A 17,165-nucleotide genomic window follows, 5' to 3' on the forward strand; every position below is an offset into this window, starting at 1 on the left:
CCCGGGTGCTAAGGACTTTCTCTTTACCAATCTCGCTCTCTATTGCTTAACCTAATTCTTACAAGGTAAGTTTATTTGTAAAAGAATATTTTGTGAGGTCCCTTTCCAACGGATTGATGATGACATCTCTTCTTCTGTTCTATTGATGAGGATTTTCTCACATTCTTTTTGTCTTCTGTCACGTCACCAAAATGGTCCTGTCTTATAGTCGTCTGCTTCTAGAAGGTTATCATAGCACAAACTAAAGCTATAGCAAGTAGCAAAGACAATGATAGCAGTTACCAAACAAATACCTTTATTCACTTGTTTACAATTCAACACCACAATACTAATTCCAAACATAAAAGATGGACAAGTATAATAACATGCTTCATAACTTGGATTCTCCTGATCAAAGAGAATTTAGGTAATCTTTTAGCAAACCAAATGAAGATCCTTCTGACCTGTCAAACATCGGTCCGTCCACGCGCGCTTGCACCCCATCATGCGTTGCAAGATCATCCTGCAGATGCTTTAGTGCTTTGTCTATTCCAGTTGTTAAACTAAGCATGCTAAACATGAATTTTTGTAAAGAGAGTGATGGTTTTGACAACTCAACCAGAGTAACCTACACAGACAATCAGCAATATTAGCAGTTTCATTAGGTAGCTTTGTTGTTTTATAACAACAAGCATCATAGTCGAATATATGTATTAGATCATCATCATTATTATTATTATTATTATTATTATTATTATTATTATTTTGTAAATGATTTTATATTAGTCAAACTTGACAGCCAGTAAAAGCAAGCATATAGCACAAGAAAACCAACCCTTTTGTTTTGAGGAATGTTGGCCTTGTGTTTGGCTATCGCTTGTGAAAACCCTCTAATCGCGTCAACTAACCCGCGTGAAGCAGCATCATTACCAGTCCATACCCTCCCTTGAGCTATCTTCTCCATCTCATCCACCTGCAGTATTCTTGCTAATTGTGTAACTTAAAATAACAATAAACTATATAATCAAGTTACCACGTACGCTCATTGATCTTGAACTTGCTGCCTTGTCACGAAATTCTTTATACACGTTCTGGACGCGCTCTGCAAACAGTTTCTCTTCATCAGGTCTGCACAAAAATTTGTAAAGATGTTAGGATTACAAAAAACTACAAAACTGTTTATTATTTGTCAACCATACCTTAAATATCAAAGATCATCTCACCTTAACGACCGTTCCGCAGTACGCATCTCAGCATACCGTCCCTTTGATATAACTTCCTCGTTGTAACCAATCTTTTCATAAAGTTTCTCCTTATTGAACATAACCATAAATAACAAATTTAGTCGGAAGTCAAAACTAACTACAAAACTAAGGAAAAGAATTGCAGGATATTGTAACGGACCTGAGACTACACCGATTGAACCCGCTAAAGTAAGATTCTTGAAGAATTTGTACCTCATCATCATATTTGATATCAGTTATCCATCCACCTTCGTTAATAAAACTCTCGATTTCTTCCTTTGTCTTTCCTGCAGAAGGAACCATTCAAACTGTTTACTTTGGCGCGTCAAGTTTAACATGGAAAATTCAAATTTACTTCTTCACCTTTGGCTTGAGCAACCGTATCGACCCAGTTTTCATAGAAATTGTCTAGACATCGAATAACCTTGACATTGTAAATATACCTGACTTCTTAAAATCCAACACGTGCCTTCGAATTTCTTCAATCTTACCCCATCCGCAACTCAGGGTTTCAATGTGGAGATAGATACCACATATCTGAGGATCATACGCTGCCTTGATGAAGTTTGCGCATAGTTGTGGTAGCTATAAACCAGAAGAGAAACGACTCTTCACCTGATCAGATATCTGAAGTTGACACATTCAAATCCATCATTCACAGCGGAAAATGTATATATGAACTCTCTAATATTTCAAATATACTATTCTAAATTTGCAATCAGAATTTGAAGAACATATAAAAGTTAATAAACCTTGCCGCGCAATTTGATATTCAATACGCTACCCTTGCGAACAGTCCGCCATGGGTAAGCAACTAGCATGCGTAGGTTTACCACAAAGCTCTTCCATGCACCTGGAGTTTTGTACTTGAATTCGCCACTAGGATACTCATCGTCGCCAGTGTTAACATCCAACTCAGACTTGATATCACAGTGATTCTGATCCTCTGAAACATCAAGAGATAATATATTTCAACAGTTATGATAGATATTAAACGGGATTATTATGGTGCATGGACTATGGATACTTACTTGATAAACCCAAGCTTGCTTGTTGCTTGTGAATTGTGATCAGTTATCTGATAAATCAATTTGCTTAAATAGGCTTGTAATTACTAATTAGTAAAACTAGGGAAGGTTTATGTACAAAATAATCTTAATAAGAACGTAAGAAACGGTACCAATGTACCAAAAATGAGAACGTAGGAAACAATATCAACTACAATACCAATCTACAAAAGCATTGTTTTATAATAACGAAGGAAAAAAACTAATAATAACAAAAAAAAATCCAAATCAGAACAAAATGATAATAACAAATACTAATAACATCAAAAGAAAAAAACCTAATAATATCAACAAATTGTAAATAAACAAATACTTATAGCATCTCATAATCGGAAATCAGCAAATACGAACAAAAAATAACAGCAAACAATTATAAAAACAAGTCTAGTAATAATAACAAATTGGTTCTCATTATTCTTATGTTAAGAATAAAATGAATTTGATCATGAAATAGTAAAACTAAATCTCCAGGCAACTAAAATAACGATTTTAGAAAGACTTTTGACTATATGGATAATTAATATATAACAATTACAATTGTTGGTGCCGCAAAGGCACCGATTGGGCCACGTGGCGATCAACAATTGGGCCACATCAAAATTTGTTGTTTTTTTTGTTTTTGTAATTCTATGTTTTACATTTGATGTGATATCTAACATAGTCGAAGTCAACTGAATTTGCGTCAACTCATTGCTTCCACGCTCAGGTTTTACCCACTTATCATTGCAACACTCGAGACCGACGATGCTCGGGTTTCACCAATGTTCGGGCTTTACTCATAGATGAACACCGTTTTAAATATTTTATATTTTTATATGTTAATCTTTATATATTTTAAATCGACGAATTTATATTTTGGGTTTTAACACTTAGGTTTTAGCAATGTTGTTTATATGGTACCGTAATGAGTGTAACTAAAACCAAAGAAATTCGTGTCGACTACCGATGAGACACACAGACCGACAATGCTCGGGTTTTACCGACTCACTGCTGCAAGCCTAGGCATTACCAATTCTCAGTTTTACCGATCAAATAAACGTTGTTCAAAATTTGTTTATATGTTAGCACTATTATCATTATATGTATAAAATATAACTTTGGTGCAATAAAGATATGATTGGGCCAAGTGGCGGCCCTCCATTAGGCCACTTCACTTTTTTTAGTTCCGGTATTGTAACAAACGTTAACTTTGTTTTTGTTTTAATTTCAGCGTCGTATCGAACGTGGCAGGTACTCAGCGAACTTGCGTAGACTCACTGCGTTTTGTTTTAGTTCCGGTACTTAACACTAACAAAAAACGACCGAATGCCAATTTTGTTTTTGTATATTTTTGACTTAGTTCTAGTTACGTAACCAACGTGACAGAAACCGACCGAATTTGTGTAGACTCGCTTCCTTAACGCCCCGGGATCAACAACACTCGGGTTTTACCAACCCGTCCCGGCGCAATAAATATACTAGTTTATCTATAGTTTAAAGTGGCAATGACAAAACATCATTGTTTAGAAAATGCCATGAAGCTAACAAGAAACTTTCTTTATGATATAAACAAAAGGAAACGTCAAGTGGAATTGTTTTAAGGAAGACTTTTGACTAGGGTATATGGAGATCACAATGAATATTGTTACTTTCCATCTCTTTCTTGTTCATATCTTGCTTTTAATCTCCTGGTTGTAACTGTTTCATGAAATAAATAAAGATATAGTTGATTGATGTTTCATTTTATTGCATATCTGTGTTGTGATTATATTAAATCACTTCAAACTCTCATCTCGTCTTCAACAATCTTCATGGAGATTAAACCAAATTAGTAGGGACACCTATTTAGAGTTTACCCGAATTCGCTTTTTTAATTTTCTAAATAAAACTACATTCGTTTAAGAAATAAAATACATTTTATATATTTAAAAACACAAGAAATACTAAGTTTTGAAGTTTAGTTTTTGCAGTATTAGGTCTTCATTTATCAAACGTTTTTTTATTTTATGTTAATACTTTTTGAACAAAAACATAAAATTACGCCATATTTTTTCTTTATATTAACTTGTTCATAAATACTTTTCACAACGCAAAATCTTTAATTGTAAAAACTTCAAAAAGATATAAAAAGAAAAAAAACTACACAGGATTTTTTTTAATGTATTCATGGTTTTGAAAGTCATGAGGTAAAAGTTTTATTATAATATTTTAACTAGAATTTTTGCCCGTCGCGCGTTGCGGCGACAACACCTTTGTTAAGGACGCATACATCAAGTTTGTGGCGGGTTATACAGCACATTTGTTAAGGACACATACATCAAGTTTGTGGCAGGTAAATCAATCATTCGTAAGTGAATTTCGCAAAGTCTTTATATTACTGTGGTGGAGTTAGAATTCTACAAATTTTGAGCTTATAGCTAGCAATTTACACCTTTAAGGAACATATAGTAGTAACATTGCTACGTAACGGACCTGAGAACCACGTAAAGTATCAAACTCGGTTATGGATCGAATCCTTAACATGGGTTCATCCTAATTCATCACTTTTGTCATATTTTTATATATCAAACTTTGTAGAATGTTGACCAAAATTGTACCTTATTATTATCATTATTATTTCCTACAAATTATTTGTCAAATTTATAGCGAACACAGAGTCACACACAAAATCTTCTCTCTTTGGAACAAAAAATATTGGAATGGGTTGTTATATTATTTTTATTAACATTTTCATATCAATACAGATCCCTGAAGTTTTGGTTTTACAGCTTTTATAAAACCCTAAGTGCCTGATCAGATCTACAATAACATAAACTCCCTTAAACCTTAAAATAAAAAATATCAAATAAAGTCATCAAACAAACAAATGTCAAAGAAACAAATCAAAACACATGAAAAATCGAAAAACAAATGCACTCTTGCTTAAGAAATAAGAATTACACCACCTCTAGATGAACCTATGCTCATGAGTTCCATGGCTGAGGCTCAGATAACTCCAAAAGTATCATCATAGCCTGTAACATGCAAAACATAGAGAGAAGACAGTCGCCGCCATAGATGGTCAGAGCCGCCGGAAACGGCAGAGCAACACCTAGACAAATTCTCACCGTCCATCGAGTGAAAGCAAAAGGTTCAAAGTGAGAAGAGGGTAACAACTAAAATCGCCACACTTTCCGCCGCCGCCATAGACAGCGGGAGCTGCCTACAACGGCGAGGCAACGTTCTCTTTGTTTCTCTCTCTCTCTAGAACCTACCATTGCTCCCTAGCGCCACCATAGACAGCCGCCGGAGAACGCCCGTGTCTTTGTTTCTCTTTCTAGAACCCACTCTTAGTCCATGGGTTTCTCTCTCTAGATAAAGAGTTGCAGATCCACTGCCGCTGCAACCTTCCACGGCAGCCATGGACTCGCTAGAAAATGAATGGACACATAGATTGAGCTCTTGTTGTTTAGAGGGAGAAACCATGAGGATATGAAAGAGAACCGAGAGAAAAGACATCGCAGGAATATTAGAGAAGGAGTTTGGAGTGTGATAGATGAGAAAGAGAATAGGAAGAAAGCTTAGCGACATGTAACAACACAAACTAAGGCCACGTGTATTGAAAGGTGACAAATTCAATATGCATTAAACACTTGCAACTGATGCACTATATTGGAGCAGTAGAACAGTACCGGAATGTGAGACACTTTAACCTTTCAAATTAATATATATATAATTAGGAAAAGAAATTTATTTATATCATGTGGAGGTGAATAACTGAATTTTGGCATTTTGATATGTCAAAAACCATCATTCTCTTTGCAAAACATCCACTGAATCTGATCCAACAAATACTTGAATTTTGTTATAATATTAGCCCTAACTATAACAAAATTATTAGGGTAATGTGAGAATTTGAATAAAGAAACAAGAGGCTAAAGGGAAAGTGAGAATGTAAATTCTTCTGGATATCTTTACTCGTTATAAATACATCATATTTATAATGTCAAAACATTATTGAAGAAACACTATTTTGGGGGACAAAGCCATTTAATTGCTTTGAAAAACGGTCATCCAAAAACATGGATAAAATTATTGTTGACAAAGTGGTCATCCAAAAAGTGAAAGCGTCGGTGGATTCATAACACTCCCCCTTGGATGACACATTTTCAAAACTTCGGGGTCTTGAAGTACTGCCTCATTAAAAACCTTGCTAAAGGAAAACCCAATGGGAAAAAAAACTTTAGCTAAGGGAAAAAGAGTGCAGTATATAGCTCCCCCTCAAATTGCTGGTCGTTACATTGTTCGTACATGGCGCATGCCAATATCATGGACATGTTTTCTGAATGTTGCTGTAGGAAGCGCTTTTGTGAAAAGATCAGCTGAGTTGTTATTGGATTGGACATATCTCATCTCAACCTGATTGTCTTTAATAAGGTCTCGAGTATACTCAAAGTATCTTGGTGGTATATGCTTTGTTCTGTCACTTTTGATATATCCTTCCTTCATTTGCGAGACACAAGCTGCATTATCTTCATAGATAGGAGTTGGAATTCGATCTTTCTCTAGTCCACAAGAAATCAATATGTGTCGTGACATAGATCTTAACCATACACATTCTCTTGAAGCTTCATGCAATGCAATGACTTCAGCATGATTTGAAGATGTCGCAATGAGTGTTTGTTTCTGAGAACGCCATGAAATCGCAGTTCCTCCATTCTTAAATACATATCCAGTTTGAGATTTTGCTTTATGGGGATCAGATAAATAACCTGCATCTGCATAACCAACTAACCCTTCTTTTGAATCGTTAGGATAAAATAAACCTAAATCAACAGTTCCTTTTAAATACCGAAAAATATGTTTAATGCCATTCCAATGCCTTTTAGTAGGGGATGAACTGAATCTTGCCAATAAATTAACTGCAAAAGAAATGTCAGGTCTTGTACAGTTAGTAAGATACATAAGTGCTCCAATTGCACTGAGGTATGGTACTTCGGGACCAAGAATCTCTTCATTATCTTCGCAAGGACGAAATGGATCATTGTCAACATTGAGTGATCTAACAACCATTGGTGTGCTTAAAGGATTTGCTTTGTCCATATTGAAACGTTTTAAGAGTTTCTCAGTATAAGTTGACTGATGCACAAGTATCCCATTATGCATATGCTCAATTTGTAAACCAAGACAATATTTGGTTTTTCCAAGATCTTTCATTTCGAATTCTTTCTTTAAAAGAGCAATTGCTTCATTAATTTCTTTTTGTGTCCCAATTAAATTTAGATCGTCAACATACACAGCTATGATCACATATCCTGATGTTGTCTTCTTGATGAAGACACATGGACAAATAAGATTATTTGTGTATCCTTTGCTTATCAAATAATCACTCAAACGATTGTACCACATCCTTCCAGATTGTTTCAGTCCATACAAGGATCTTTGTAATTTGATGGAATACATTTCCTTAGGCTTTGAGCTTATTGCATCGGGGAGTTTAAATCCTTCGGGAATTTTCATATAGAGGTCACTATCTAGTGATCCATACAAGTAAGCTGTGACAACATCCATAAGGCGCATCTCTAAATTTTTAGAGACTGCTAAGCTGATTAAATATCTAAACGTAATAGCATCCATGACAGGAGAATACGTTTCTTCATAGTCAATTCCTGGCCTCTGAGAAAAACCTTGAGCTACAAGTCTTGCTTTATATCTTGTAACTTCATTTTTCTCATTTCGTTTTCTCACAAAAACCCATTTATATCCTACAGGTTTCATTGACTTTGGTGTAATGACAATAGGTCCAAAAACCTTTCGATTGTTTAGTGAGTTTAATTCAGCTTGCATAGCATCTTTCCATTTGTTCCAATCTTGTCGATTTTTACAATCATCTACAGATTTTGGTTCAGGGTCATCATTTTCTTCCATGATATCGCTTGCCACAGAATAAGAAAATATATCATCAATATTTTCCATTTTATCTCGATCCCACATTATATGTGATTTATCATAGTTTATTGACAATTCTTTATTGGAATCATTTATTTCTTCCTGAGGAAATGTTATATCATTTATTCTTTCCTGAGGGAAGGTACAATCATTCCTTCCTTAGGGTCAGTATCCTTCTCAGAACCCTTTCTTTTTCGAGGATTTTTATCCTTTGAACCGATTGGCCTTCCACGTTTTAAACGTTTTTGAGATTCATGAGGTACATTATTATGGTTTTGCTTGCTTGGAATCTCAACTCGAGCTGGAGCATTAGCAGCTGGTATATGAGATTTAGTGACCCTGTTTATATCAGTAAATGCATTAGGTAACTGATTTGCAATTTCTTGTAGATGTATTATTTTTTGAACCTCTGTCTCACTTTGTTTTGATCTTGGGTCTAGGTGTAACAATGATGGTACACACCATGATATATCTCTTTCTTGCTTTTTCATTTCTCCCCCTAATGCTGGGAACATTGTCTCGTTAAAATGACAATCAGCAAAACGTGCTGTAAATACATCACCTGTTAAAGGTTCAAGGTATCTTATGATGGAAGATGTTTCATATCCAACATATATTCCCAACCTTCTTTGGGGACCCATTTTTGTGCGTTGTGGTGGTGCAATAGGAACATACACAGCACAACCAAAAATTCTAAGATGAGAGATATTTGGCTCATTTCCAGAAACAAGTTGTGTGGGAGAGTATTTATGATTTGCACTTGGTCTCACGCGGATTAATGATCCAGCACGCATAATTGCATGACCCCAAATAGAAACAGGGAGTTTTGTCCTCATTATTAATGGTCTAGCTATTAGCTGTAGGCGTTTGATCAACGACTCGCCTAAGCCATTTTGTGTGTGTACATGAGCAACAGGGTGTTCTACAACAATCCCCACAGACATGCAATAATCATCAAAAGCATGTGATGTAAATTCTCCCGCATTATCAAGCCTTACTCTTTTAATGGTATAATCCGGAAAATGTGCACGTAATTTGATAATTTGAGCAAGAAATTTTGCAAAAGCAACATTACGAGTCGATAATAAAGAGATATTAGACCATCTGCTGGATGCGTCTATTAAGACCATGAAGTATCTAAATGGTCCACATGGTGGATGAATTGGTCCACATATGTCACCTTGAATTCTTTCAAGAAACATTGGTGTTTCTTTATCGACTTTTAATGGCGAAGGCCTTGTAATTAATTTTCCAAGAGAACAAGATGTACATTGAGGCATTTTATATATTTTGTGGATCTTTTGACCTTTCAGTGGATGCCCATGTGTATTTTCAATGATCATTTTCATCATTGTGGATCCTGGATGGCCTAATCTGTCATGCCATAAGTTTATGATACCAGAATCGCAACAATTTTCTTTGACTGCCATATGTGCTTGAGGCACATTTATATATGTATAATGCAAACCAGAATGGAGCATTGGCAATTTTTCCAATATTTGATCTTTGCTTATAATATGCAAATATTTTTCATTACTAACAGTCCTTGACTGAGTATCATTTCCATTATGATATATGTTTCTGAAACTCAACAAATTTCTTGTTGATTTCGGGGAAAATAAAGCATTTTCTATTTTGAGCTTTGTACCATTTGGTAATGCTAAATTAGCTTTTCCCACTCCTTCTATCAAGTTTGTAGGACCTGATATTGTATTGATGCTCCCTTTTGTTGGTTTCAGTTTATAAAAATATTTTTTAGATCTAAGTATAGTATTCGTGGCTCCACTATCCGCTATACATATATCTTCTTCATTTGTTTGATCTTGTGCTCCGGTGATTTTCATTTTAAATCTTGAAAAATATTAAGAAAAAAAAATAAGTTTATAACGAAGACATATGATATTTTAATAAGAACTTTATCTAATTGAAACACAAGTAGTACATGAAAGAGAAACTACATAATTAAAGATAATGAGAACACACTTAATAATTGCATCTAATTATAGTAGTCAAGCAACTTTGTTTCAAAGTTCTACCCCAAAGTCTTCAACGCTCAGCTCAGCATTGATATTATTAAAGTTATCAACATGGTTCACTTCTTTCTCTTTTCCTTTTAGAGAGGCTTGGTACAGTTCACACAGATGTGGAGCTGTGCGACAAGCCTTTGCCCAGTGGTTTGTACTTCCACATCTAAAACATGAAATGCCATTGTTTTCGGACCTACCAGCTTCATTCCATTTATTTTGGTGGTTGGAATTGGTATTGTGTGTGACATGATAATTATTGGCTCTCTGGTTACGACCACGACCACGGCCACGACCACGACCGTAAGAGTTATTGTTCCATTTGAATGGATGCTTACGATCATTAAAATGCCTTTTGTCAAAATGACCACGTCCACGTCCACGGCCTCGTCCTCGACTTTGTTCCCATTTATGATCAGAATTTTTAAGAGAACTTTTGTGAGCAACATGTGCTTCTGGTATTGCCAATGAACCTGTGGGACGAGATTGATGATTTTTCATCAATAATTCATTATTTTTCTCTGCTACAAGGAGTAATGCATTTAGATCAGAGTATCTCTTAAAATTCTGCAAACGATAATGTGTTTGCAAGTTTAAATTTGATGCATGAAACGTGGAGAAAGTTTTCGCTAACTTTTCTTCCTCTGTTACGGGATACCCACAAAATTCTAGCTTTGAACAAATTCGGTATAAAGTAGAGGTGTAATCATTTACCCTCTTAAAATCTTGGAACCTAAGACTTTTCCATTCATCTCTAGAAGTAGGAAGTAAAACTTCCTTTAGATGACCGAATCTACTTTTCAAATCTTCCCATATCATATATGGGTTATCATAATTAAAATACTCATGCTGTAGTAATTCATCAATATGTTTATGGATGAAAACATCAGCTCTTGCTTTATCCTGGTCAGAGCAATCATTGTATTCTTGGATTGCGTCTAACACATCCATAGACTTTAAATGTCTTTTGACATTTGCTGTCCAAGACATATAATTTTCTCCAGAAATGTTGAGTGCTGGGAATTCGAGTTTTGCTATATTTGACATTTTTGTTGCTAAACATAATAGAGCAAATAATAAGATAAATATTAGAATCCATATATATCAATCAACAATGAGATACAATACATTGGTAGAGCTATAAACATATAAAAGAAAAAGAAAATGCCGAAATCTTCAGATGGGAGATTAAAAATTAGAATGAGAAGTAGTATAAGCATTATAGTGACCAACATCAAAACCGGGTGAATCATTTTGAGAATTTTATCTTGGATAAATTTAATAAGAAGAATGTTTGTTGTAAATGAAATGGGGTTAATGGTTGGTTATTTATAGTGAAAATTTATAACCCTTTTATAACGGTTATATTACCGTTTATAACGGTAACATTACCGTTTGTGTGTGTGTATATATATAATATATAATATTAATTATTTTAAAGTAAGATAATAAATAAGATATTAAATACAGTTTATTTTATAAAATATATATAATTAGTATGCACAATAATAAGAATAGAATTGTTAGTGTAAATAAATCTAACTTCTAAATGAGATATTAGTGTGCATATATAAATAAAAGTTAGAATAGTTATCAAATTTTAGTAACAATGTTTATACACATTATTGCTATTACTCAGTATATTAGTTAGTATATGTATATGCATAGATATATATCTAATGTACATAATTAAAGAAGTGTTTATGATGCTTATGTAGATACCTTTGTGTCTATTACCTTTCTTGGTTAGGATATAAGCGGCTCGTGCTGATAACGTGTTATAATATTAGCCCTAACTATAACAAGATTATTAGGGTAATGTGAGAATTTGAATAAAGAAACAAGAGGCTAAAGGGAAAGTGAGAATGTAAATTCTTCTGGATATCTTTACTCGTTATAGATACATCATATTTATAATGTCAAAACATTATTGAAGAAACACTATTTTGGGGGACAAAGCCATTTAATTGCTTTGAAAAAACGGTCATCCAAAAACATGGATAAAATTATTGTTGAAAAAGTGGTCATCCAAAAAGTGAAAGCGTCGGTGGATTCATAACAAATTTAATAATATTTGCGGATAAAAAAAACAAATTAAATGATAAACAATGATCACCCATTGGATTGGCCCATTTATTTATTTATTTATAGAAGAGGCATGCATAACCAAACCCCCACGGCCCATTTCTTTATTTACAGAGTCAATATAAACATATTCCAACTCTTCAAGTGTATAGTGCACAATTCCCTGGTCCTTCTTGAAAGATTATTCATAATCCAAATATCCCAACTTGATTCGTGTTACAGCTGCCGGCCACCAACAAAATTCACGTGAACATTTACATTTTATTCGATTTTTATACAAAGAAAAACAATTTGTATGAACACAAAATGATATGCTCATCTATCTATTTGTAACTTTTACGATATTCTTGTAGAAGTGTTATTAAAATTACACTTCACGTAAAAGATATGGCCTAGTGGTAGGAAGGCTTGGTTCTTCAGTAGAGACCCAAGTTTGATCCTTACTTGTGCCACTTTAAGTGGATATTGCCAATGAAGGATTTGTGGTAGGCCTTGTTTAAGGTTGTCAGTTCGGATTCCGAGCCCACTTGGGTTTTCGTCCCACTATGTGTTACGCTAAACTGCTAAAGAATTCTGCTCTTGTGGCAGCACAACAACTGTAAAGTGCCAACCGACAGTATGGTTTCCTGGGGAAATGACCAAGTCAAACTCTGAAGCCAACATGAGCCTGATTAAGACAACATAGTCTGGCCAGAGTGAGGTCCTCTCCAAATTTGGAGAGTGTGGTTGTCTAAATATAAGAAAGTCTTCGTTCTAAAAAAAATAAAGATATCATTTTAAAGGATTAAGATTGTTGAAGATGTGACATTTTCTTTAATTGCAATTCAGTATTTTATAAAAGGTTTTTACGTTTAATTGTTTTTATTTTCTTTGGCATGTGTTACGATTTTCTATCGAGTTGGGTGAATGATGACCGTCGTTTGACTCATGCAAAAACCTAATTAACCTAAGTAGCTAGGGTAAGTCAGGTATCGTATCCACCAGGAGTATGTGGTCAGTGTAATGTGCAACTAGTTTCTAGAATTATGAAGTGACTGTCAACAGTGCTGATCACACTAGCAATTGATTGGGTTTTAATAATAAAAGATTAACTTAAGCAAATATTCAATCAAACAAAACAAAGCAAATCACACCCGGGAATTCAAGTAAGTAACTAACAACAATCTCATGCAACCTAACAGATTAATTATCTCGTATCAACTACAGACTGACTAACCGGTTAAACCTTAGGCATCCACGCTCGCTAACACACGACACTGGTTATCAAACTGTCCCTGCCAGTGTGACTCAACTAAGGGCAAACGTATGCTTTATTGCAATTAACAGGTCAAACAATCCTATGAGCAATTATTATAGCAATCGACAAACTAATCGTTCTAATCGAAATAAACCTAAACCGACTGATTGTACGAACATACTAAACATCAATACTCATAGATTAACATCAAAACAATTACAATTAGTTGTTCTAGTACATGAGAAATAAACTGAAAGATTACAAACTATACATACCGGGTATGACTCGAAGGAACTAGCCATGCATCGGCATCTCTCGGGCTTCGGTTATGATCTGGTAGGCCATGTATGATGCTTAGAGATGATTGGAAGTGATGATGGCTCTCTCTTCTGCTCTGAAAATCGTCTGGAAGGTGTTGAATGGCGTCTCGGGTCGTCAAAACGTAATATAAAACAAAACCCTAACTTTCACGATTCTGGGGACCATCGCGTAGCGCGATGGTCCTCTCTCCTGGTCCATCGCGCTACGCGATGGACCAAAGTCAACGCCAGTGAAATACAGGGCATCGCGTAGCGCGATGCCCCACCTTCAACACCCATCGCGCTACGCGATGGGTCTCTTTTCTCAGCAATTCCATATCGATGTCTCGATTCTTATGCTGGACATCTCGGGTCTTCATTCCATGCTCGTACAGGTCCAAATTAAGCGCGTTAAGTACCTGTGACCTGAAACACGATAAACATATATGAAGTACCATAGTTCCTAAACTAAACAAGTAAAATGACTAAGTTAACATACTAAAATATGTACAAATAACCCGAACATCACATCCCCACACTTATCTTTTGCTTGCCCTCAAGAAAAACTCTAAAGTAAACATCAACCGCCATCATAGGTCAACCAATTATCACCACTAATATTAGCAAGGTTTAAGGTCATACCCAGTTTCCCAGACTGACACTTCCTAGATTGACAATCCACAAATAAAGTTAATGCTACCATAAAACTCTAGAATCGCCCAGGCAAGTGTACTTTGTTTCCGGTTAGGGCATACATGTTCACACCCCTCACACTATCAACACTCCACTCAGTTAAATATCTGGACTGACAAAAGATGTGCCAGTATATGTCTCTACCCTCAATATACCTAATAAGAGTTACAACTTAATATGCTTGCAGGTCAGTCTTATCTCCACCCATTAACCACCGGTTGCATAAAGACTCGGACTAAGGTTTTGCTGAGGCTTAGGTTTGGGTGCGGATTAGGCTTATTTAGTGACTCAGGTGGATGAAACTCCGTTAAATAAACCAATATACAGACTCACGAATACAAACAACTAATTACACAATCGACTGCTATTTACATACTCGACTGCTAATAATAACTGAAATACCAAACTGATAACTTCTTTTTGTCTTTTTACTGATTTTTCAATTTTTTTTAGACATCAATAACTGATATTTACAACTCTGAACTTTGCAACTCATCTGACTAAGTATAACTCGAAATATATACAACTCGATAACAAACTGGATTTCATCACACGGGTAAAAATAAAATAAAGGCCAAGGCTGAAATGGTGTGTAATGTTCAGTTTAACAAACAAAAAAGGAATATGGTCCAAACGGACTCCTAGGGGATAATGTTGGGTAAGGAATTTATTTAGTGAGGAAAATATGTACGGAATGGGATTTCTAAAGTCCTAATCTCCATACAGGTGGTGGTATTAAGATCTCGAAAAGCATGTGACAAGCAAGTTCTAATTCTGTAAAACATACCGGTTTCCCTCAATAAATGACATGACATGTTTTATATCTATTATATAATATGTGTATTAAGTGTAGGGGCCAATCTCACAATATGTATGGAAATATGGGCTGCCGATATGAAACATGTATACCCGTCCCCCTGACTTGTTATCCTGGCCTAAACGATTCCATTTTCAAACTTCTCATTTTAAAAACATTTGTCGGGATGACTATCGAGAAGCTGAAAAACCAACCATGACCAAAAACCTCTAACTTGGCATTAATAGCAATAAGTGACAGTTAACAACTTAAGTTTCTGAATACTGTTCGAGGTACTATCGGGCTAAAAATTTTCAATTTTCCCCCATCCCCACACTTGAGGTTGACATTGTCCTTAATGTTAAAATAATAAAATAATTAATAACCATTTGGGGGACGGGGTTGAACTGACAGTTTGACTACTTAAAAACTCTGGGAACAAATGTGATGACTAAAGCAAACTATACAATTACAATTCTAAAAACTAATATACAAATAACAAAATAGTTTATAAAACCGAAATCACCTGATAATAATGATAATGCAATGCAAACTCGGCCCACAACTCTCAACACACTTGTGACACGCGTCTCCACCCTAACCAATACTGTCTAACCAAATCTGCACAATTCTCGAGACATGTATAAGCAACCACTCACAAGTATAAGACTTAGGTCTTTCAAGAGTTAATATTATTATATTATAAAAATCATTACCGAGCCGAGTTAGTCAGTTTCATAAAAAATTTTGTTAACCAATTAAAAATAATAAAAGACCTAACTCACTTTCATAGGAATCACGGTTGCATTTAGCGTATACAACAAGCCCTTTAAACCCCCCGGTAGCCCGGGTGGACGAGTGAGGTCTTGTGAGGATTTATAGTGAACACACCCCACAAAGTTTCAAAAGAAACGCTAACAAATATACAAATATACAGATCAAATACAACAGATAAGGTGGGAGGGCTGTTATATATAAATATCATTATTATTACTTATTTATTTTAAATATTTTTCGTGTTTTTTTTAGAGATCCGTGGACCCATCGCGTAGTGCAATGGGTCAGGTAAGCACACGTCGCGCTACGCGACCCAATTAATTCAAATTAAGGTTTGGACCCCATCGCGTAGCGTGATGGGGTTGGTCTTGGCGTCATCGCGCTATGCGATGACGTCAGATGTCTGGGAAGTCCCAGCCAGCATCGCGTAGCGCGATGGTGAGCTGTCCAGGGCCATCACGTAGCGCGATGTTCCCCAGTGAACAGAAAGTTTTTGCCTATTTGGGGTCGGGCATTTTCCGACCCAGTCACTTTTCGACATCCCGACAAAACCCTGAATATGTTTCCGAAGTCGGAATTTGCAATACTTACCTGGAAAGCCGTGAAATTAACCTATTCCTTACCGAACCTCCAAGAGGCACACTGCATCAAAAGCCTCCCCACACTTGAGATATGCTGCACAGAGCTCGAGACCAAAGTCAAACAACGACTCAACGAAAAGAAAATAAAATGGAACACACTTACAAACCCCGGGTTGCCTCCCGGTCAGCGCTGAATTGTGTGTCTACAGCTCGACAATGCCCCGAATGCTTCAAGTAGCTTCATAAACCGGTGAGGTCACCATAGAACTCACCGATTTCTTTCCTCTCATTCCTTTCCTTGCTGTCGGTTTCTCTCCATCTTTCGTTTTAACGCCTCTCTCATTCCAACCTTTCTTCTCACTGCTACCCTTCAGGTCGTTCCTGTTAGTTACAAAACATCTCTCTCTTGTATGATTTGTGCACGATGGTACGCACTTGTCAACAAGAGGGTTAGTAGCATTTTCGAACAATAATAA

General features: G+C 35.7%; 1 protein-coding gene across 1 annotated transcript; it reads right to left on the reverse strand.

Annotated features, from left to right (window-relative positions):
• Window positions 1–375: 375 nt before the first annotated feature.
• On the reverse strand, window positions 376–1,309 carry LOC143535728 (serine protease SPPA, chloroplastic-like). The gene is made up of 4 exons (XM_077029904.1): window positions 1,203–1,309; window positions 1,020–1,107; window positions 815–952; window positions 376–607 (listed from the first exon to the last, which is right to left on the reverse strand). The coding sequence occupies exons 1-4, from the start codon at window positions 1,307–1,309 to the stop codon at window positions 392–394; spliced, it is 549 nt and encodes a 182-aa protein (XP_076886019.1). The 3' UTR covers window positions 376–391.
• Between the last annotated feature and the right edge of the window lie 15,856 nt (window positions 1,310–17,165).

This window comes from Bidens hawaiensis, unplaced genomic scaffold, assembly GCF_021521415.1.
Source record: "Bidens hawaiensis isolate Kalapana, Puna unplaced genomic scaffold, B.hawaiensis_p1.1 tig00010577_1, whole genome shotgun sequence".
NCBI classification, from domain to species: domain Eukaryota; kingdom Viridiplantae; phylum Streptophyta; class Magnoliopsida; order Asterales; family Asteraceae; genus Bidens; species Bidens hawaiensis.